The following is a 19,446-nucleotide window of genomic DNA, read 5'->3' on the forward strand; positions in this document are numbered from 1 at the left end:
ACACACACACACACACACACACACACACACACACACACACATCTTACTGCAGCCACAGCAGAGAGTTCTGTCTATTGGAACTCTGCCCAAGATTCTCAGGCTAGGGACCGAAGTGGTCCTGGCATGAGATGTGCATAGTTCTAGATCTGGGAGAGATAGGGTGGAGCTTTCCCAGGCATAGGGGAGCCTTGCCATCTTGGAGGGACAGTGAGGGTGTTGTGTGTCTTTTTCTCTTCTCAGAGTTGGCACAGAAAACTCAGCTCTTCTCCACACTGGTCATGTGCACTCTACACACAAGAACAGAGTTGGTGTGAACCCTGAGGATATAACACGGATCCACATGGGGTGCCCTGGAAGACATGCCACTGTGTACTCATCCTAGTGCCTAGAGGTACCTTCCACCACACCTCACTCTCGGAACCCACTGAGTACTCTTTTACTGCAGCCGAGTGGGGTCATTTCCCAAGTGTGTTCCTACAGACCAACAGGAGCCCCACAGACTGAGAGCACCCTCAGGGGGTCACAGAAGACTGGGTGAGCAGAGGGCCATTTCTCAGACTCTGAGCCACAGCCGGTGACAGTCTACGATGGTTTCTAGGACAATCTATGCTTGGGGACCCCACTCTCTCTTCTCAGTTGTCACCACTTCGGCTGCCCATGGGCCTTTCTTTATCTTGATGAGAGCTGCTCAGGGTAAGTTCATAGGGCTATGTGGCCCTTGGGAGGCCCATCCTCAGCCTCTCCAGAACATGCCTTTGGTGTTGGCTAGATGGACAGAAATCTGCCCTAGATCCAAGGATTGACACACTCAGGAGGATGTAGAGGGAGTGCCCTTAGCAAAGGCCTTCTGAGCATTTGCTGATTTCTAATGAGAATGTGGTCTCAGGTTTGGTGGTCCTCCTAGGCTATCCAGAGAGAGAACTTTTGGCCTCTATGTTGGGCTAGAAGGGAACTTAGGGACCCCACCTTGTGCCTGTTTTTACTCTATAGTATGTCATTATCATCACTTCTCCAAAATGACTGGCTTTGTTTCACCTAACAAGTTAGGTCATTTAGTTCTATGTGTGCTTTTGATTAATTGTGTTGTCATTAGAGACAGTTGTGTGTGTGTGTGTGTGTGCACGCACACACACATGTGTACATGAATGTGTATGTGTGTATGTGTGCACACACATGTGTGTGCATGAGTGTGTGTGTGTGTGTGTGTGTGTGTCCAGGCTGTGTGAATCTCTGAATGTGTTTCTTCATGTGTCAGTAGGGGTATTTCTACATGTGCTTAAGTCTTTGGATATTTGAATGAATGCTCCTATATGTTTGGTGTGTGTGTGTGTGTGTGTGTGTGTGTGTGTGTATGTATGTGTGTGTGTGTGTGTGTGTGCTTGTGAATGAATTTGAATGACTGTGTACTTCTGTGTGTGATGTATCTGAAGGCAACAGTATCTGTGTTCGCTATCTCTATGCACCCAGGAAAGTACACACGTCCGTGTGTCTGCATCTTCAGATCCTCCGTGTAAGATGGCAGGCAACGATGCAAGAAAGCATTAGCTGGTACATTGCAGGGCTCCCATTCTCTCATCTGCAGACCTGGGTGATGGAGATAGCCTCTGACTTCTGGAAGAGGACAGGCAGTAGCTTGAGAATGCAGAAGAAGTGGGTGTGTGAAGCTATGTCAAGTTGCTGTTGTCAGAGATCTCATTTTCTTCACACTCGAAGGGGCCCAGTGACATCTTTGCCACTTTTGACATGAGAATTTAATCCTGGCAAAGGAATATGTGTGCCACATAGTAGGTGTGTTATCAGTCTTCTTTCTTGTCTACCTGTGCCTTCAGTGCCCCCTCTGTGCTTTGTATCTTGAGAGGGATAGCCAGAGCCACTCGGTGTTGTGGTGGGGGTGCCCGCCTGTAGTTTGGATGGATGAGCCTAGAAATTTAACTGCTTATACTATGCGTGCCTGTCTTATCTAATCTCCACAATGACCCTAAAGGGTGAGCTGGGCAGGTTTACTGCAAGGACGTAAGGGAGGAGAAACTGAGGTTTGCAGTGTGGGGGAAGGGGACCGGTCTTAGACAAAGTCAGTGGCAAGGAACAGACGTGTGAGTAGAGTGTTTTTGGTGCACCGGTTACCCCTATAACAGGGAACATCCAGGGTACCAGGCTTTTACACATCTATGAGGCCAAAGCCACCTTGCAAATGTACAGCTTGAGCAGAAGAATGAAGTACACAAGCCCCCGACACAGCTGGACTGTGAATCAACCCTCTGTACGGAACCAGAGGCAACTCTTATAAAAGGTGGCCATTCCCAGAGGAATCTCCAACCACCTGCACAAAGCAGTTTCCTTCCATCCAGACCATCAGCCGGGGTTATGGATACCAAGACAGAAGCATCAACCTTATCACCTAGCCTATTTACAAGATCTGACCCTGTATGACATGTGCTGGTTTCCCAAAACATAAACCACAGCAAAGCAGTGTGGACTGTCCCTGATGGAAGGCAGGGAGTGTACATCGACCTATGGGAGGAATCTGTTCTACCAAAGCACCTTGGAAAGGGGTGCCCCCCCCTTTTCACATTAGCACAGGGCAGCTTTGTGAGGGGAGAGCTTAATCGGCGTATGGTGGGTGCTCTATAGCCTGGGGCTGCCAAGCAGGCTAAGCTGTTGGAGTCTGCCCACTGGTTCAGCAGCCTGCCTCTGCCCCCGGTTTACCCAGGCCCCCAGTCCTGTCTCACACACGCCAAGCCCAAGCTGGTCTGTTCATTCTGGCAGGACTCAAGCAGGTTGTAATTTCCCTTCATCATTCCTTTTTCATTTCTCTTTATGAAACAGGTACATTGTACCTGGCCACGAGAGAGCTAAAAATGAGGAAAGATACAGGAAAGCATTTGGCATGGTAGATTGAAATATAAACAGAAGTCATATGATGATATGACAAAATTCTTAAGGGCATCTACAATACAGTGTGCAGGATGGTGTGACTTTAAATGACAAAAAGGCTTTTGTGTGTAGGCTGTATGTGCACAGTGAACACACGACTTAATGTGGCATATGACGATGTAGTTCATGGCATGTTCTGCAATGCATCGGATTGTCTAACATCTTATGACATATTGTAGTCCCCACTTCACGGAAAGTGTAATTAAAATCAGTCGACATTAGGCATTTTTGGCATTTTGGCATTCGAAGCACAAGCCCTGGGAAGATTTTACCATTGACCAGCAATGTGGCCCCCTCAGGGGAGGTGAGGTCCAGGGAAAGACAGAATATTCTGGCATAGTCTGGCTAAGGGGTGCAGCAGAAGGAAGACTGCCTCGGGGGGAGGGGGGTAGGTAGGGGAGCTGGCTTGTCAGCCATTGCTCCTTCTATTTATGAAACCCTGTGAGGAGCTACAGGGCTTACAGTGGGCCCGGTGTCTCTTGATTAGCTGGCGATTATATTGATGATGTAATAAAAATTCACTTTGTCTATTAAGTTTTGCCAGGACAATCAGAGAGACAGAGAGAGAGAGAGGAGAGATTAGATAAAAATCAGAGCAAATGAATAACAGAATAGAGGAGGAAAGTCACGAGTTTTATCCACCATGGTCCTTCTCTCTCCCCCTTTGCTGTTCTGAATGGGAGGGCATGAACAAATAAACCCCATGCCCAGCACTGGGCCTACTAGCTGCTCCATAAACTTCCCAACCAGAGCTTCTTTCTGGAGGGATTTGGTGTTGCAAGTGCGACACTGGTTTAAATTTGCCATTATTTTTTTTCTTTAATGCTTTAAACCTTTGGCATGGCTGCTGGCCTTGATGAGAGATGAGAATGACGACCCCGGGTCCCTCTGCCGCTCTAGCATGGCAAGCATGACTCCACATGTACCTCATTGCTCTGAGCCATAGGCCCATGCCACCTAAGGACCTCTATCTGGCAGCGTCTCGTCTCCCTCTGGTGTGGTCTGTGTTGATGTAGACACTTCTTTTCTTATGGCTTGGTCCCTGAAAGGCCTGTTAGGAGGTACACGTCATGATGATGGTCACACATCAGCGTCCACCAAAGGTGCTTCTGCTCGGACGGATCTACCAGATCAAGAAGAGGCTAGACTTGAGATGGGCAGGAAAAGAGGGTCACTTTGGGTGGGTGCCCATTGCCTGAGGGGTCCTGGGTTCTGGTTCGAGGGTCTGAAGCTTAGACTTTGAGAAAAGGGTGGGGCCGGTGTGGAGGAGGTTCTGGGTAACCGTGGTTGGTGACTCCCATATCTCTGTAAGGAACTAAAAGCCCCCAGTCCTTCTGAGATCTTAGAGCTAAGGCTGACCCAGGAGTTTTAAGCTAACCCCAGCTCTGGTCCCTGCCGAAAATTCTTGGGAGTCAAACACCAGGGACAAGGTCTGCAAGAAGTGGCTTTCTCTCCTCTGAAGAACTAAATTTGAAGGCTCTCGCCTCACCTCTTCTCACTGTTCTGAGCTGTTTTCTTTCCTTAAGATGGAAGAGGCCCCTCGATGGTGCCTAGGAGCCCCTGGCATCCCTGTGTCGGAGTGATGCTTACACTGAAACAAGTACATCCTGGCACCTGTAAAGATTCTCCCAAATGCGAGACCAGTGTCACCCCAGGAAAACATCCCCTGCCTTAATTTTTACTGCCTGGATACTGTCCAGGCATCAGGGATGGCATAGAGGAAGCAGGGAGGGCTCAGGAAGCTTCTAGCCTCAGAACCCCTCTGTGTGTGTGACTGGAAAAAGTCATCGAGGGAGACTCTGTGGGCAATCTAGAGGCCCGAGCTGGTTATGAGGAGCATGGCCGTTGTTTAAGCATTCCATGAGTAATTTCTTAGCCCAAGTAGGTTATAGCTGGGACGGCTAAAGGGTGCTGCAACCCAACGCAGGTGAGTAAGGGCAATCCTGGCAGGTTCTGTGTATGTCACTGCCTTCCCTGAAGCATCGGTACCTCACCAACCTGTCCTCGGCCCACTCTCCCTGAGCAGGCTGATGATGGTCAAGATTTATTTGAAATATGAAATCCCTTTGCCCATCAGCCTGAGAATGAGACTTCACTGCAGTGGGACCAAAAACAAAACAGAATGGAACAAAACAGAACACTCTGACCTGTCAGCTATGCAGCTTCCTGCTCTGCCTTCTTGCTATTTGCTGCATTGGGACTTGCTGTCCCCGTAGACCCAGGGATCTGGCAACACTCCAGATACCCTTACCTGAGAGAAACCTCCTCATCTTGAGGAGTTTCCATATTTCTATCCAAGGCATTTTTCTTGGGCTGCTTTATGTTTATTGGGTTGCCTTTATCATGCCTATAGTTATTTTATGTAGTGGTGAACATGAGTCCCCACCTTCTGAGGTCAGGGCCTGACATTCATAGAAACGAACGGGCTTGAGTCTTCCCATCAGAACCAGGGACTTGCCAGCACTAGGGTAGGTTATACATTCCCACAGGCATCCCCTGCACCTTTTTGAAGAAGCTGTCTATGTGCCTTTGGAGGTGAGTGTGGGGAGGGCCGAGGGCACCCAAGGAACACTGTGGTTGCATCTGTGACATTCCTCCTGCCCTGATGATCTAGGGACAGCCCTCCTCCTGGTTGTCTGGCCTCTGCTGTGACCAGTCCTCCTAAATCACTGTCTCGGCTGAGACAAGGTCAGAACAATTGAAGTTAATGTTTGGTGGAGAAACTTGAGAAACTGAGAAAAGAGCCAAGGCCGGGGAGGAAGCAGGAGGGCAGGGTATCACTGCCACAGGAGAGACAGTCTGCCTCCAGTCCTGTGAGTCTTGCTTGTGTGCTTGGTATAGCTCCTGACTTGAATCTCTGAGGGTCTCTGAAGTGGAAGGGTTTAGGGATGGCCTGCCCTTCAGAAGACCAGTCCCTGCCAGGGTATACTATTATCCATCCATCCATCTAGCAGTTACCTCTCAGTGTAAGCACACACTGAGACATAATCCACTCACCTGCTGCTTCCCCGTCCCCCCACCTGGAAAGGGCCCCCGTGAGGGCCAAGCTCAGTTGCCCTGGTCCAGTTTCACTCTTCTCCCCGTTCCTTATTCCAGGAGATTCCCGAACAAGTCCAACAGAACTGCGGTAGAATCAACTCCAAAATAAATTAAACAGTTTGCTTACTGCAGCAGCGAAGGTGACACTACTGAGCAAGTCTTACTTCTTCAGTAAACAGATTATTATTATTATAAGTTCAGAAAAGAAGTCTTGACCGCCAGAGGCAGTTCTCTTGCCCTGTGCTTCTGCAGCTCCAGTGAGCCAGACTTCCGGTGCTGCATGGAACCTGGTGGCTGGTGGGTATGCAAATCAATCCCTCAAGCATGCTTCCTGGGTTCAGAATTGAACATGGCATGCGTTGGCTTGATGTGAGCTTCTAGTAGGACTGTTTGGGCATCCTTTTGCAGAAGTTAAGGACGATGGTGGTAGTTTGGATTGGAACCATGTCAGGCTCTAAGTACAGACAAGATTTTGAATCCTCAACACTAGGAACCACCTCGTCGTATGGGATTAAAAATCAACACTGTACTAAACCAGACTATCACTGTTTAGCTTTGAAAGAAAACTAAGCTCACATAGGCTGAGAAATGATAGTGTTCTGAATTTCCTGGTTATTTTGTGAGTCCTTGTTTGGCTTGTGCCCAGGCCATGACCTGATTTGCCAAGAGAGGAAAATGACCCCAGGATCCTGTCCTGCACTCCTACAGGGAGATGCCAGCCCTCACCCTATGGTGGGGGAGCAGTACAGGCAGTGAGGTCATTAGTAGTTTCTCAGTTCCATGGAGCCTGGGTACCTGGACTGTAGAATAGAAGGTTGCTCAATTGTGAGGGGCCATCAGAGGTATGTGAGTTCTTCTTCTCACCGTCAGAGGGCAGGCGACAGCCAGAGGAGACAAGCCCTCCTCCACAATTTGGGAACTCCTCCACCTCTCCCTCTGCAAAGAGTCTAAAGCCAGGAGTCAGGATTTGGTCCTTGTCAGTGTTCTCTCTTAAGCTGCTCACACCTGTGACTCGTGGCTGAGGATGGAACAGGGTAAACTCTGGAGCCAGGACCCAGCCTTTTCTCTCACCTTCTGAGAGCACTTTGGGAGCCAGACTCGAACTCGAAGACCTGAGTTAGCTGGAAGGCTGGTTTAAAAACACTATAGGGGGGAACTGACTGATTTGTCTGCGTGCTGACTCCTGGCTGGTGAATGTGATGGAGAGCAACATGCCACTTGGTGGCTTCCTGTGGGTGGAGAGCAAGTATGCTTGGAATCTGATGTGACTGTCTGCTAGGACCTGAGCACTTTTTTCTGTGAGAGAAGTACCTTCCTCAATAGACAACTCTCATTACAGTCATCCATAGACAGCTATATCTTGCTATCTTTTCCAATCTAAGGGGTGCCTCTGCTCTTTCCAGTACCTCTCTCAATTGTCATTATTTTGCCCTAGGCCTAGGTGTGAAGGCAGGCTCCTTCCAAGCAAGCTTGTTGTCTTTGAGAAGAGAGAAGGAATGAGATGATATTCTTTTGGGTGTTCACTGGTGAAGCACTAACACTGGGACTCCTCTCCTCTCCTTCTTGTGAACACTTCCGGAGCATCCAAGGACCACCAGGACAAGCCAGGGCTTCCTTGGGCAGGAGAGTTAAAAGTCTGGGCGAAAGTATCCTAAAGGAACACTTTCTCTTTCATCTCTCACTGCAAGTAGAGGTGAGCCTAAGTGGGAACTAGTTTTCTATATTCCAGGACATTCTCACCTTGACATAGATGCATACAGAGAACACCCGAGCCTCTGGTCCCAAGAATGCACTTGGATGACTGGTCCACGTGCTTTCCCTCCTGGATCCTCACAAGCTGTGATGTGCACCCAGGCACCACCAGGGCCCAGTTCTTTACCCTGACAGTTGGGGCTACAGTTTCAGGTTCTCCCTACTTCTTTAGAGCTAGACCTCTTCATATAATTATGGAGGAGGAACAAAGATGCTTTTCATACCTCATCCGGTGAGACCAAGCCAAGCCAAGTATTGATTTGATATAAAGATATGGCTATGTAGGATGGATAGTGGTTAGGGGATCTAATTTCTTTCTTTTCCTGTCCAGAGAACACCTCTCCTCCACCTCACCCTGCTGGAAAGCAGAGGGCAGAAGATGGAAAGTGTTATGACCAGTTACACAGGGTTGCCTCCTTCCCTCTGGACTCATCTCAGGAGTTTATGAAGCCTCTGGGAGCAAGGTCTTCTCTCCCACCACACAAGCACTCTTAACATCGTCACCTCCCTGTATATTCTTAGAACCAGTCAATATGATTAATTTTACATGGGCACAATTTCCTGCTATTGTTGTGAAGTCCTCCTGGCCTCCCCCATCAGCAGCAGCTTGATACCGTTTCTGGTTATATTGGTCAACCAAGATATTGATATTATTAATAATGGATATCTATATGCTAACCTTTGTTCACACAACTGGACCACTCTGGGCTGGCTGTCACATTTCTTTGAAAGGTATTGATAAGCCCATTACAGGAATATATGTTCTGAGTGTGTGCTCTGTATTTCAAGCACTCTGTGAAAATATGCCTACATTGGATAAGGTGGGGAGGGTATGAGAGATGATATTTGCAAGAAGACATATATGCTTGAAATGTGTGTGTGTGTGCGCATTTGTGAGAGAGAGAGAGAATGAGAGAGAGAGAGAGAGAGAGAGAGAGAGAGAGAGAGAGAGAGAGAGAGAGAGAGTCTGTCTCGAACACTGGCCCTTTTAGAGCTGATCAAATAGCCAATTAGAGCATTATAGGGAGGTAGCAGAACCAGACAATCCCTACAAACACTCTGTGATGTCGTGTTTGATCTTTGGATGCCTCTTGTCTCCTAGGACTTTGAGAGTAGGTTTGACTTTATAAGGATATTATTAGGCTCATGGCTTGGTCTCTTAATTTACCTGCCATGTGAGAGATGGTGCTCATTGGATCTGCCTGGCAAGAACCAGCCACTAAAAGGAACATCAAAGACTATTCTACAAGCTGGACTTGAGCAGCATGCTTCCTCACTGACTTGGTTTCTTTATCTGTGCATAGGCAATAATAATTTATCTGGCTCTACTTTCTTAAGGCCAGAAACAGGGAGGCTGACTCAGCTCAGCCTTTCAGTGCTCTGCACCAACTCTCCGGTCAGAAGAATGCTTATCAGGCCAGCCGACATTGCTGATCTCTTTCACCTTCTGGAAGGGAATGGATGCTGGATTTCTGTGATTGAAGGCATGCTTCGTGTGTGTGTGTGTGTGTGTGTGTGTGTGTGTGTGTGTGTGTGTGTGTGCACGCGCACACATGTGTGCTTGGATGCTCAGACCTCACTTATGTGTGTCTCTGGGCCTACCTTTATGGAGAGGGAGATGTTAGAGGTCATGTCTTTGCCAACTGGCTCTACAGTGGTCCTATCCTGTAGAGGCCCACACATGCCCTTGTAGGGGGTGCCCCTTCACTTGTCCCTGTGCAAGGAAGCTGGCTAGTTAGAGAAATCTTCTGGATCTTCAGATACAGCGTATGAATAAACCAGACATGGATTAATTAGGTGTGACTGCATCATTAAATTAGAATAATGAACAAACAGCCACGTATGGCGTTCAAATCTGCCTAGAATGACTCCAAGGGCTGATTTCAACTAAGTCACCTGTCAGTTTGTAGGTCTGGGGCACACTGGAGAGTGAGGTTCCTGTTATATGCTGAGCAGTGGACTCTCTAGGCACCGCCTACCCCAAGGTAGGACTGTCCTTCACTAGGCACCCATCATCCACAACTGGATCCAAGCAGCATGGTCCAGTACAGCATCATTTATGCATGGTTCAGTTGTGCACATTTCTCAGTGTGAAATACGGCAGAGGCACAGGTGCTCAAGAAATGGGAGGGAGAAAGTAAGAGGTGTGGGAATGGATGGGAAAGGTATTGATTCCATAATATTTATATGGCAGTGTACCATGGCTTGTACATGTGCTTACACACACACACACACACACACACACACACACACACACACACCTCTTTCAGTAGCTATGTTTCCATGACTTCTATTTTTCTTCTACCAACACACTCTCCACATAGATTCAAAGGTGAATGAGTCTTAGCTGTACAATTCTAGAAACAGCTGTGGAAACACAGCCCCAAGCCCTAAGCCAACACCACCAATCACACTTCCAGTCCTAAGACAGACAACCGTGTGGAAGAACTGGTTGTTTTTTTAATAACAAAGGGGAAGAAATCAACAGCCATGAGGAAGAGAACAGAAAGCTTGCTGGCTTCACTAGCCGGTGGCAGGGCAGCCTAATGCACAGGGGTGGTGGTGGTGAGATCTGTTAAGTGCGTAGAAACCTTTGATCTGTAGCCTTTCTTAACAAAGATAATTAATTAAAGCAGAGTGTATTGCAATAAAGTAGCATCGCGGTCAGTTTGCGCAGCGCTGTCCAGAGCCAGCCTTCCGGAGTCGCTCTCAATTAAACCCTTGTTGCAAGCCAGCTCATTATCAATTTTTTTCCTCCTGAATTTGGTCCCTATTTCTGGTTTTCACAGAACTAGGACTACGTTTTCCTTCACGAGGGCACCTATTTATTTATATTTGCAGACGGTCACATAGGGTCTGCTTCTGAGCGGAGCTGCTGGGAATAGCTGTTTTAGAGCCCCAATCAGCTCACACTGGAGAAGAGATACAACAGGGAGAAGAGAAAGCAAATTCAGACCAGGTGGAAGGGGAGAAACTGTGTGAGTGCATACTCCTGAAAACATCTACTCTCGAAGGACTCAGAAACCAGAAGGATTTCCTGAGTTGACAGAATTTCTGCCAGAGCCTCTGTCCATTTCCACTCAACAAGTTCCCAGTGGCCCCTGGATGGATATAGTGCCATAGCCATAGGCTTGCCACAAGCACCTATGTGGACATTGGGTGGGACTCCCATGGGCAACAATCCTGGTTTCTGAGTCAGTCAAGAGTAGGAGACAAGAACTTTAGCTGCTTCTACAGTTGTCATTCTGTCCCAGCCCCTTTATCTACCCCCCATGCTGTCAACTGGAGCATTTGTCTCCTTCTTCAGGCCCCACTTTGGGGCTGAGTTGGCTCCTTTAGCAGGAAGGATGAAAAAAAGAGGGAGAGGAAAGGTAAAAGATGACGAAGGGGCCATAGCTGAGCCAGGAGGGAAGGGTGATCACTGGTCTGTCCTCAGAAGTGATTGGATAGGACAGGATGCTTCCTGCCATTCTTGGAGAGGCCATGCGTTTAAAGGACTTGGTGGGGGTGGGTGGGTGGCTGGAGACAGGGGGATGTGTGTGTGAGAAGCAGTAGCTGGGGGGTGGGGAGAGGGAAATGTGCTTCCTTGTTATAAAGAGCTCAGAAGAAGGGGAATTGGGTGTCTGCCACACCCTGCTTCCATTTAGAGAGAGCACAGCACAGGATTCAGAGGGCCTGTTAGGACCAACTGAGCTTTTCAAGTGGTGTGTGTGTGTGTGTGTGTGTGTGTGTGTGTGTGTGTGTGTGTGTGTAAACATGACAGGAAAGTAGGCCGGGATGCCAGGGGTAAAGTGCGGGGTAGGAAAGCAGTGGGTAGGGAGACTCAGTCCTGCAGAGAGCTGGGCTCTGTGGCTGGCTTCTCAGATCCCAGATTGAAGGTCGTTTCTAAAATGAGTCAATGGGTGAGCAGAAGCAGGCCAGACTTCAAAGAGTGATGGGTGGGGGACGAAGATGGGATTCTCTCTCAAACCTGGGCTTCTGAGTGGAAAAACCAGGCAGATAAAACACACACACACACACACACACACACACACACACACACACACACACACACACACACACACACACACACACCCCTCCACACTGTAACCTGGGCACTGACAAATCCAAGCCATGAGTTCGGGCTTGGGGAGGTGTATGCCATGACGGCAGCCCTTCTCTCTAGATCCTTTCCCTTTCTCCATTACCTTTCTGATGTTGTACATAGCCAGCACATCATCTCTATGCTGCTTGTCTCTGCCATCTCCTCCCTTTGCATACATGCGGTGTATGTGTGAAACACACACACACACACACACACACACACACACACACACACGCCACAGCATCTTCCTCACCCCATCCTCTGATACTCAGAAGCATACTGGCTTTCACACCCTCTGGCTGTTCTCTTTGCATGTCACTTGGGACTCCCTTCTAAACTCAGTACCACGGTCACACAGCACAGCCAGCTTCAGCTTCCAGCTGGCATTTGGACCTTATAGTGTGGCTTTTTAAAGTCTCTGCCTGCACTGTTGGGCCTTACTCACTGTTGTATCTCCCTCTCTTCTACAGCCACCCTGCCCCAAGCCCTTCTCAGGTCAGACCACTTTTGGTCACACTGGAAACTGACTCTTTTCCAGGGACAGGGAAGTTGTGAGCTCTGTAGTGTTTTCCCTAAATTTATTTTAGGCAAAGTTCTTTTCTTAACTAATAAAGTGGGGTCTTGGCTGTCTTCTTAGGCATGCTCTCCTATTACGGTTTACCATCTAGAATGAGGAGGGTGGTGATACTAATAATAGTAATGGTGATGTGATCTTAGAAATGTCCCTAAAACCTGACTCATAAAAACACAAAAACAAAAGCTCAAAACTCTGTGAACTTCTCAATGACTGTTCATGGAGCTACAACCTGATTATGCATTTTCTAATTGTTTTCAAGCTATGACTTCATTCAAGAAAATCTCCCCCCCCCCCCTCTGTGTGTGTGTGCGTCTGAGAAGTTACAAACCCAGACCAACTAGAAGAGGTAGTGGAAGCAGTGATGGGAACTTCAAGGGGATTCTTTCAATACAACCTGGAATTACCATTACAGACTGGGCTGGGGGCACGTGTTAGCATCTCCCTGTTGAATTGCAATGAAATCTAGGCCAGCCCTCTTTTCATATATATGTGGAATGCAGTTAACCATTTTTGCACATGGATGAACATTTGTGCATGTGTGCATGCTAATTTGCCTGTGTGCTGATTCACATAACATCCATTTTAAAGACAAATAAAATTATGCTAAGAAAACCCCAGCAGTCTTTTCAATGAAACAATCATCCCACTATTTTTTTATTTGCTTTTTAAAAGGACACAATGCCATCAGAATTTGGAAGCATTTAAGTGGTTAATGTTGTTTTGACATGCATTAGGCTCCAAATAATTACTACTGCTCCTTTTTGGTGGTGGCAGTAACATTTTTAGTTTTTTGTTGTTGTTTTCTTATTCTGGATATCCCATTTTTCCTTTCTCTGACAAGGCAAACCTTCTTTTTAGCATTTGGAGGTGTGTAGCTAGTCATTCAGCTAGTCTTTTCTCTGGACAAAACTGACTTTTTAATCTTTCAAAGTAATTATAAAAAGTTCATCTTCATTGAGCTGACGCACACGCTGATACTCAGTTTTGCTCTCTTAGACTCATTTTGAAAATGGAAACTAGATAGTGCCTCACAGTTTTAATTCACCTATAAGCACAGCATTTTTTTAAAAAGCCATTTTGGTTAAAACCAAGAGGTGGAAATTTGATGTTCTGAAAAACGCTTGTGTCTTTAAATGAGAGCATGAAATGTAATTTTATGAAGATGGTTACAAATCACCAACACAGAACTGTAGTCTCTATCTCTCTTCTTCCTTCCACGTACATAACAAGCCAAGGGGCTTCAGGTGTTTCCTACCTGGGTGCAGCTGAAATAAGAGGTTGTGCAACTGATGGTGAGGATGTATTAAAATGATGCCCTCCTTGGAAAGGAATCCACAGAAGGTTCTGTAGCCCGGTTCCCACCCTTCTTCTGCACGGAGTGTGGCAGTACCGGAGGCTGCTGCTCCTACAGCAGTAGCTCCTGGGTTGAAGCCTCCTGCCCTGATCCAGGGCTGTCACTAGGGTAGATTTTTGGCCATGAAGTAGGTACTCAAAGCGTAGTAGTTATCCAGGTACAGAGGTGTTCTGACCAGAAAACAAGAGGGAATCTGATGGGGACTTGGCTGTTTAGATTAAAATGCATTGCAGACTCCCAGAACAAGCACACATCAGTGGTGAAGACAGTTTAAACCTTTGGGGACAACCGTATGTTTAGATTACATTAATTCATAAATATTATACTAAATACCACTTAAATTAGACTTAAATGATTCCTAAGATAGTGCATTATAATATGGCTATCCAGAGAGCACTAGTCTTTATGTATCCCAGCAACTGAGTCTTTGCTGCCTCCTATCTTGCTAGACAGGACCAAAGTTATGAATGGATTTCTGTCTTATTCATGTGTGATGCAGGTGTGTGTGTGTGTGTGTGTGTGTGTGTGTGTGTGTGTGTGCACGCGTGTGCGAGTGTGTGTACTTATGTCTCTGTTTTCCAAAAGACAAAATGCAGAGAAGTAAAAGAAAAATGAGAAAGGAAAGAAGTAGACTAGTGGGTGACCTGTTCTGTTTTTCAGGGAAGAAAAATTCTACAAAACAGGGCGCAATTGGCCCTCAGCTCATTTCTGCTGCTATCCTGGGAATTGGCCTCTCTCTTGTTTGATCAATACTACAATGTCTTTCTCTTTGGAGTCTGAAAAAACAATCTTTCCAAAAGTGCTTCGAATTGAGGAGAAGAGAAGGTTCTAGTTAGCGGGAGTTTGCATTGCAGTGGGCTTTCTTCTGTGCGTATTGTTTCTTTGAATTTTGATTTGGCCTCTTTTCTTTCTTTTTCTCTCTGCCTACCACACTGGTCCCCTTCCCACCAATTGCTTGCTGGTCTCTAGGGGGTAAATTTACCTTTACGGTAATTATCCCACTCCACAGCTGCTATTTGCTGCCTCCCAGTCAAACAGTCTTTTCTGGATATGGGGGGTGGGGATGATCCATAACTCCCACCCACTCCCTCCTCCATGGACTCCCAATTTGACTGGAGTAATTGCCTTTTAAGGTGCACTCTACGCATGGCAGGTATTCTGTTAACCCTTGGAACTCCTCCCCTTTTTAGTTACCTGAAATGGCAGGTGGCCAAGAAATAGATACCCACCTGAAACCTCATGCATAGCCTTAGGTTTTACTGATTTTTAGGAACCAATATTGTACACATGCTACACACACTGGAGGCCAGAGTCTCGTAAGGTCTCTCTATTATATCTCATTGTAATTCATTAGAAGTTAAACACTCAATAAAGGGGGGCAGCAAGAACCACAGATATGCCCTGAAACCAGGCTTAACAAAGGCACAGTTCCATCCTGAGCTTCACGTTGTCAGTTTAGAGATTGGGAAGATATAGAAGCCAAATGCAGCATTCATTTTTCAAGCCTCATCATGCTTTTTCACTTAAGAGTAATTAATCACCAATGGCAAGCAAGTAATTTTTTTAAAGGTGGCCAGAGGCTTATTTTTTTAAAAAATCAGGATTAGCTAATAAATCAGACTGCATCAGTGAAGTAGGAGTTCAAACTATACCAGTACTGAATAAACCGGTCCTAAGAAATGCTTGTTTTTATTCAGCTCTCCCGGAGCTTCTCAGTACTGTCAGGGAGATGGTGGCCCAACCCTGACTCTGAAAACCAGAAGGATGGAGGAGCAGGAACTTTCATAAAGGAAAATAGATACCCAAATTATGAGAGGCCAGGGGAAATAATGAGGCTGTCAGTATGCCAGAGCTAGCAGTCCTGCCTGTCACAGGCTGAGCCAGTTTGCAAGAAGAATTATTTGGGAAACGAAGTTTTGCCTGTTCTATGAATCCTGTATAAACATGTAGAATATATATGGTGTGGTCTGGTGTGGTGGTGGTGGTGGTGGTGGTGGTGGTGGTGGTGTGTGTGTGTGTGTTAAACCTTGTGTAGCTTCCTGGTGTAAATGATAGAAATTCTTTACTATAGTGTAAGAGAGTTCAAATTACACTAGAAACAAAGTGTTGGTACCAGCAAGGGATTGCTGAGAAAAAACATGGAATAATGTTAAAGTTTATCTGCACTGGAAATAGAGGAGCAATAAAGTGCTCCAATACAGAACCCATAGAACATTTAGCTTCTCACAACTGTCTTTTGCCTCTAGTGGGTTCTGATTTTTTTTGAACTTTGAAATATTAAATTACTACGAGAACCAAGTGTTAAGATGGACAGCCTCCATCTGTTGTTCTATTCTGTTATTTTCTGTTAAATTCTATTATTACTATTTTTAAAACCGAGGACCTATTAGAATGACAAAGGTTTAATACAAACCTTGATTAGCTTCTAGGGAGCTTGATTGGAATGGGAAAAACTACAAAGACATGGTTGCCTCCAGAGGGAGGGGAAAAGAAAGTATTCCTTTTTCCAAATATTATTTTGAAGACTGCCTTCCCCTTCTCCTTTCTAATCTCTCTTCTGAACAGACATTTTCTCCATATTGGATAAAGGTTGATTTCTATCTCCATGACAGCCCCCACCTTCACCCCACCCCAGAAAATCTAGTATATTTCCATTCTGCTGTGGGTTTTTTTTTTGTGTGTGTGTGTGTGCAACTCAAGATGCCATTAACTTTAAGATTTACTCCTCAGCATGCAAGCTGGAAGATGCTAAAACCAATAAAAACTGCTCTCTGGGACTCCAACTAGGAAGACTTGGGAGCTCTGTTCAGTATTCTCATGAAGGGAGGGCTGGGGAATGAGGGTGGTGTGGTAGTGAAAACCCTCTGCTGCTTAGAGAGCCACTCAGCTCTGCACTCTGCACCTAATGTGACAGAGGATCAGCTATGTTCATAGCCCATTTGTGGCCAAAGATGAGGCTGCTCTCTGTGTGTGGGGTGGGTGTACGTGTGTGTTTTCATCTTCAAAACCACCAGCTCTAACAGAGCATCTTCTGTGGCTCTCCACACTACTGTTTATTAAAAACGGAACATCCATACATCCCTGCAACTTCCTTAGCCTCATACTCCTTCCCTGTCTGGCCATCAATCTCTCTCAGAAAGCATTTAACTTGCCCACACAGCTCCAGCACCGATTAATCCCTGGTGCACATCCTATACATTACTGTTAGGGAGCGGAGCACTGGGCTAATTTCGTCACCCACCAGCCACCCACACACATTCTACAACTGAACTCATTTGGGGCTCTGCCTTAAAGATAATAAAACAAGGAGAAAACAGGCAGGCTGCAGACAATCCCATGACCACTTTCCTAAAAGTTGTTAGGTTTTAATTCCTTGATTATTCTGTCTCCATCTTCCCCAGGCACTCACTAGCAGTGATTGCTTCTAGGGAGAAATAATGTAGTGTAAATCTCCCTGTATGGTGAGTTTGGGATAAATTAAGGTTTACCTTTCAAGACGTAGCTTTTGCATGCATATATTCTTTCCCAGATCCCAGCCTCACTGGGGAAGGGGATTGTTCAGGTTTCCTAGACCCCTCACTCCACCCAGGGGGATGCCTCTTTGCTTGTTAATTCTTGCGTTGGATTTTTATCAATCCTTCCCAATACTGAAACCAGCCCCTTCACACCAGTCACACCACAACCAGACTACTGAGGCACACATCTCGCTAGGGAGAGTTTACTGTTAGATTGATAGCCAAATAAAAATTTCTCTTTGAATTCGTTGCCCCTCTCCCCTTTAGAGGGCTGCACTCCTGCTCTTCTGGCCCATGCAGAGGAGGAGAGCAATTCCTGTAGTGTTTTCAGCACCACGGCGATGGACAGCACCCCAGATCCCGGGCCAGCTGAGCGCCCGCCAGTCCGCTCAGTTTTCTGAGCTTGCTTGGAGCAGCTGTCCCCATCTCAATCTTTCAAGTCTCTAGATCCAAAAACCCCAGCCCCATTTATCCCCCGTCCTTCTTTCTTTTCATCTCCTGTCCCCGCTGTCTCTCTACAGCACCGCTTCCATCGGCTGTTCGCCCCAAGCCCAGCCTTGTCCCGGCGAACATCTCCCCACACACCCCAGCTGGGTCTCTGCTGCGGGAGCGCCTCCCTCTTCGGCGCCCGCCGGCGGCTCGCTTTCGCCCCGTCTCCCGCTTGCCAGTCACTGGCCGGCCAGTCTGCAGCCCGCCCCGCTCCAGCTCCCCAGCAAAGTTGGGAGGGAAAGGTGCTCTCACCTTTGTGCATGCCTGTGAACCTGTCCTTCAGAACCGTAAGCTCGTAGATCTTGCCGAACTCCTCGAAGAGGGGCTTGAGGTCCTTCTCATCCAGGTTTCGGGGGATCTGCCCAATGAACAGCTTGATGGCATCGTGGTCCTTCATGGGAATGGTCGACGGGTTCCCCGGGCTGTGGCTTAATCCGTTCATATGCCCTGCGCTGCCCGGGCTGCTGCCGAGCCCGTTGGTACTGAGGCTCGCGTTGTCAGCCTGTCCGTTTGCTAACGTGGCCATCTTTATATACATAGAGAAAAATCTTTCCTTTTATTCTTTCTCGCTCGCACTCTCTCGCTCCTCTCCCTCACTCGCTCGCTCGCGCTCACACACGCACACGCACACACACGCACACACACTCACACACACACTCACACACACGCACACACACTCACACACACACACTCACACACACACTCGGGTTCTCTCCCCTCGGTTTCCTAGACCTCGCTCTGCTCTGGGCTCTCGTTCTATGCTTCTCTCTCTCTCTCTCTTCTCTCTCTCTCTCTCTCTCTCTCTCTCTCTCTTCTCTCTCTCTCTCTCTTCTCTCTCTTCTCTCTCTTCTCTCTCTCTCTCTCTCTCTCTCTCTCCCTCTCTCTCTCTCTCCTCTCTCCTCTCTCTCGGTCTGATGTGATTTTTTTTCTTCTTCTTTTTCTTTTCTTTCTTTCTTTCTTTCTTTCTTTCTTTTTTTTTTTTTTACATTGAACAGACAGGATCTCTGTCCTTTCGGTTTAAACAGGCTGGACCGGTTCAAGTTCCCTGCCAGACCAGGGGTGGGGGCGGCGAGGGTGCGCGGTAGGAGGAGGGGAGCGCGGAGGCCGAGAGTGGGCGCACTGGGGGGCGCACGGCAGCAGGCGGCTGCCGGGGGCAGGGCGGCCGGGGCGGCGCCGGCCTCGCGCGCCTCCCCCGTCGGCGGCCCCGCGGAGAGGCGGTGGTACAGTCCGAGACGTCCCCCGGCTATAAATAGCGCTAGGCGCATGGCTCTTTGGGAGGCGCTGAGATTCCGGGCCCCACAGCCGCGGGCAGCGGGTGCCTGTTAGCCACCGGGGCTCCCGGTCTTTTCTCTTTGCCTTTTGGGGGTTATTTTTTGTAACAGCAGCAGGTGCAACCTTTTGTATTTTCAAAGCATTGATTTTCATTTTTGTGTGGGTAGGTAGGGGGGCGTTATCCACTTAGCGGCGCTCTGTCAGGGCGACAGGCGGGCTAAGCGAAGGCAGGGACGGCGGGCGGGGCGGCGGCGCAGGCGGCGGCGGAGGTGGAATGGGCGCTTTTCTCTCCCATCTGGCTTTATTTATTTATTTATTTATTTATATATTTATTTATTTATTTATTTATACTAGAGAAAGCCAGCCAGCTTGGACCGAGCCCGCACAGAGATCTGAGTGTGAATTGATCAGTGTCCAGCGGAAAAATAAA

At 47.5% G+C, this 19,446-nt stretch overlaps 1 protein-coding gene across 32 annotated transcripts in view; it reads right to left on the reverse strand.

Annotated features, from left to right (window-relative positions):
• Celf4 (CUGBP Elav-like family member 4) overlaps window positions 1–18,518 on the reverse strand; it is a 278,755-nt gene extending 260,237 nt beyond the window's left edge. For all 32 annotated transcript variants that reach the window (XR_007832474.1, XM_051163624.1, XM_051163606.1 and 29 more), the window contains exon 1: window positions 17,997–18,518. Coding sequence is in view for 31 of the 32 variants with exons in the window: in XM_051163624.1 (XP_051019581.1) it covers window positions 17,997–18,282 (286 nt within the window). In the remaining variant the exon portion in view is untranslated. The remainder of the gene's footprint in view (window positions 1–17,996) is intronic.
• Between the last annotated feature and the right edge of the window lie 928 nt (window positions 18,519–19,446).

The sequence above is a fragment of the Acomys russatus genome, chromosome 20 (assembly GCF_903995435.1).
Source record: "Acomys russatus chromosome 20, mAcoRus1.1, whole genome shotgun sequence".
Taxonomy (NCBI): domain Eukaryota; kingdom Metazoa; phylum Chordata; class Mammalia; order Rodentia; family Muridae; genus Acomys; species Acomys russatus.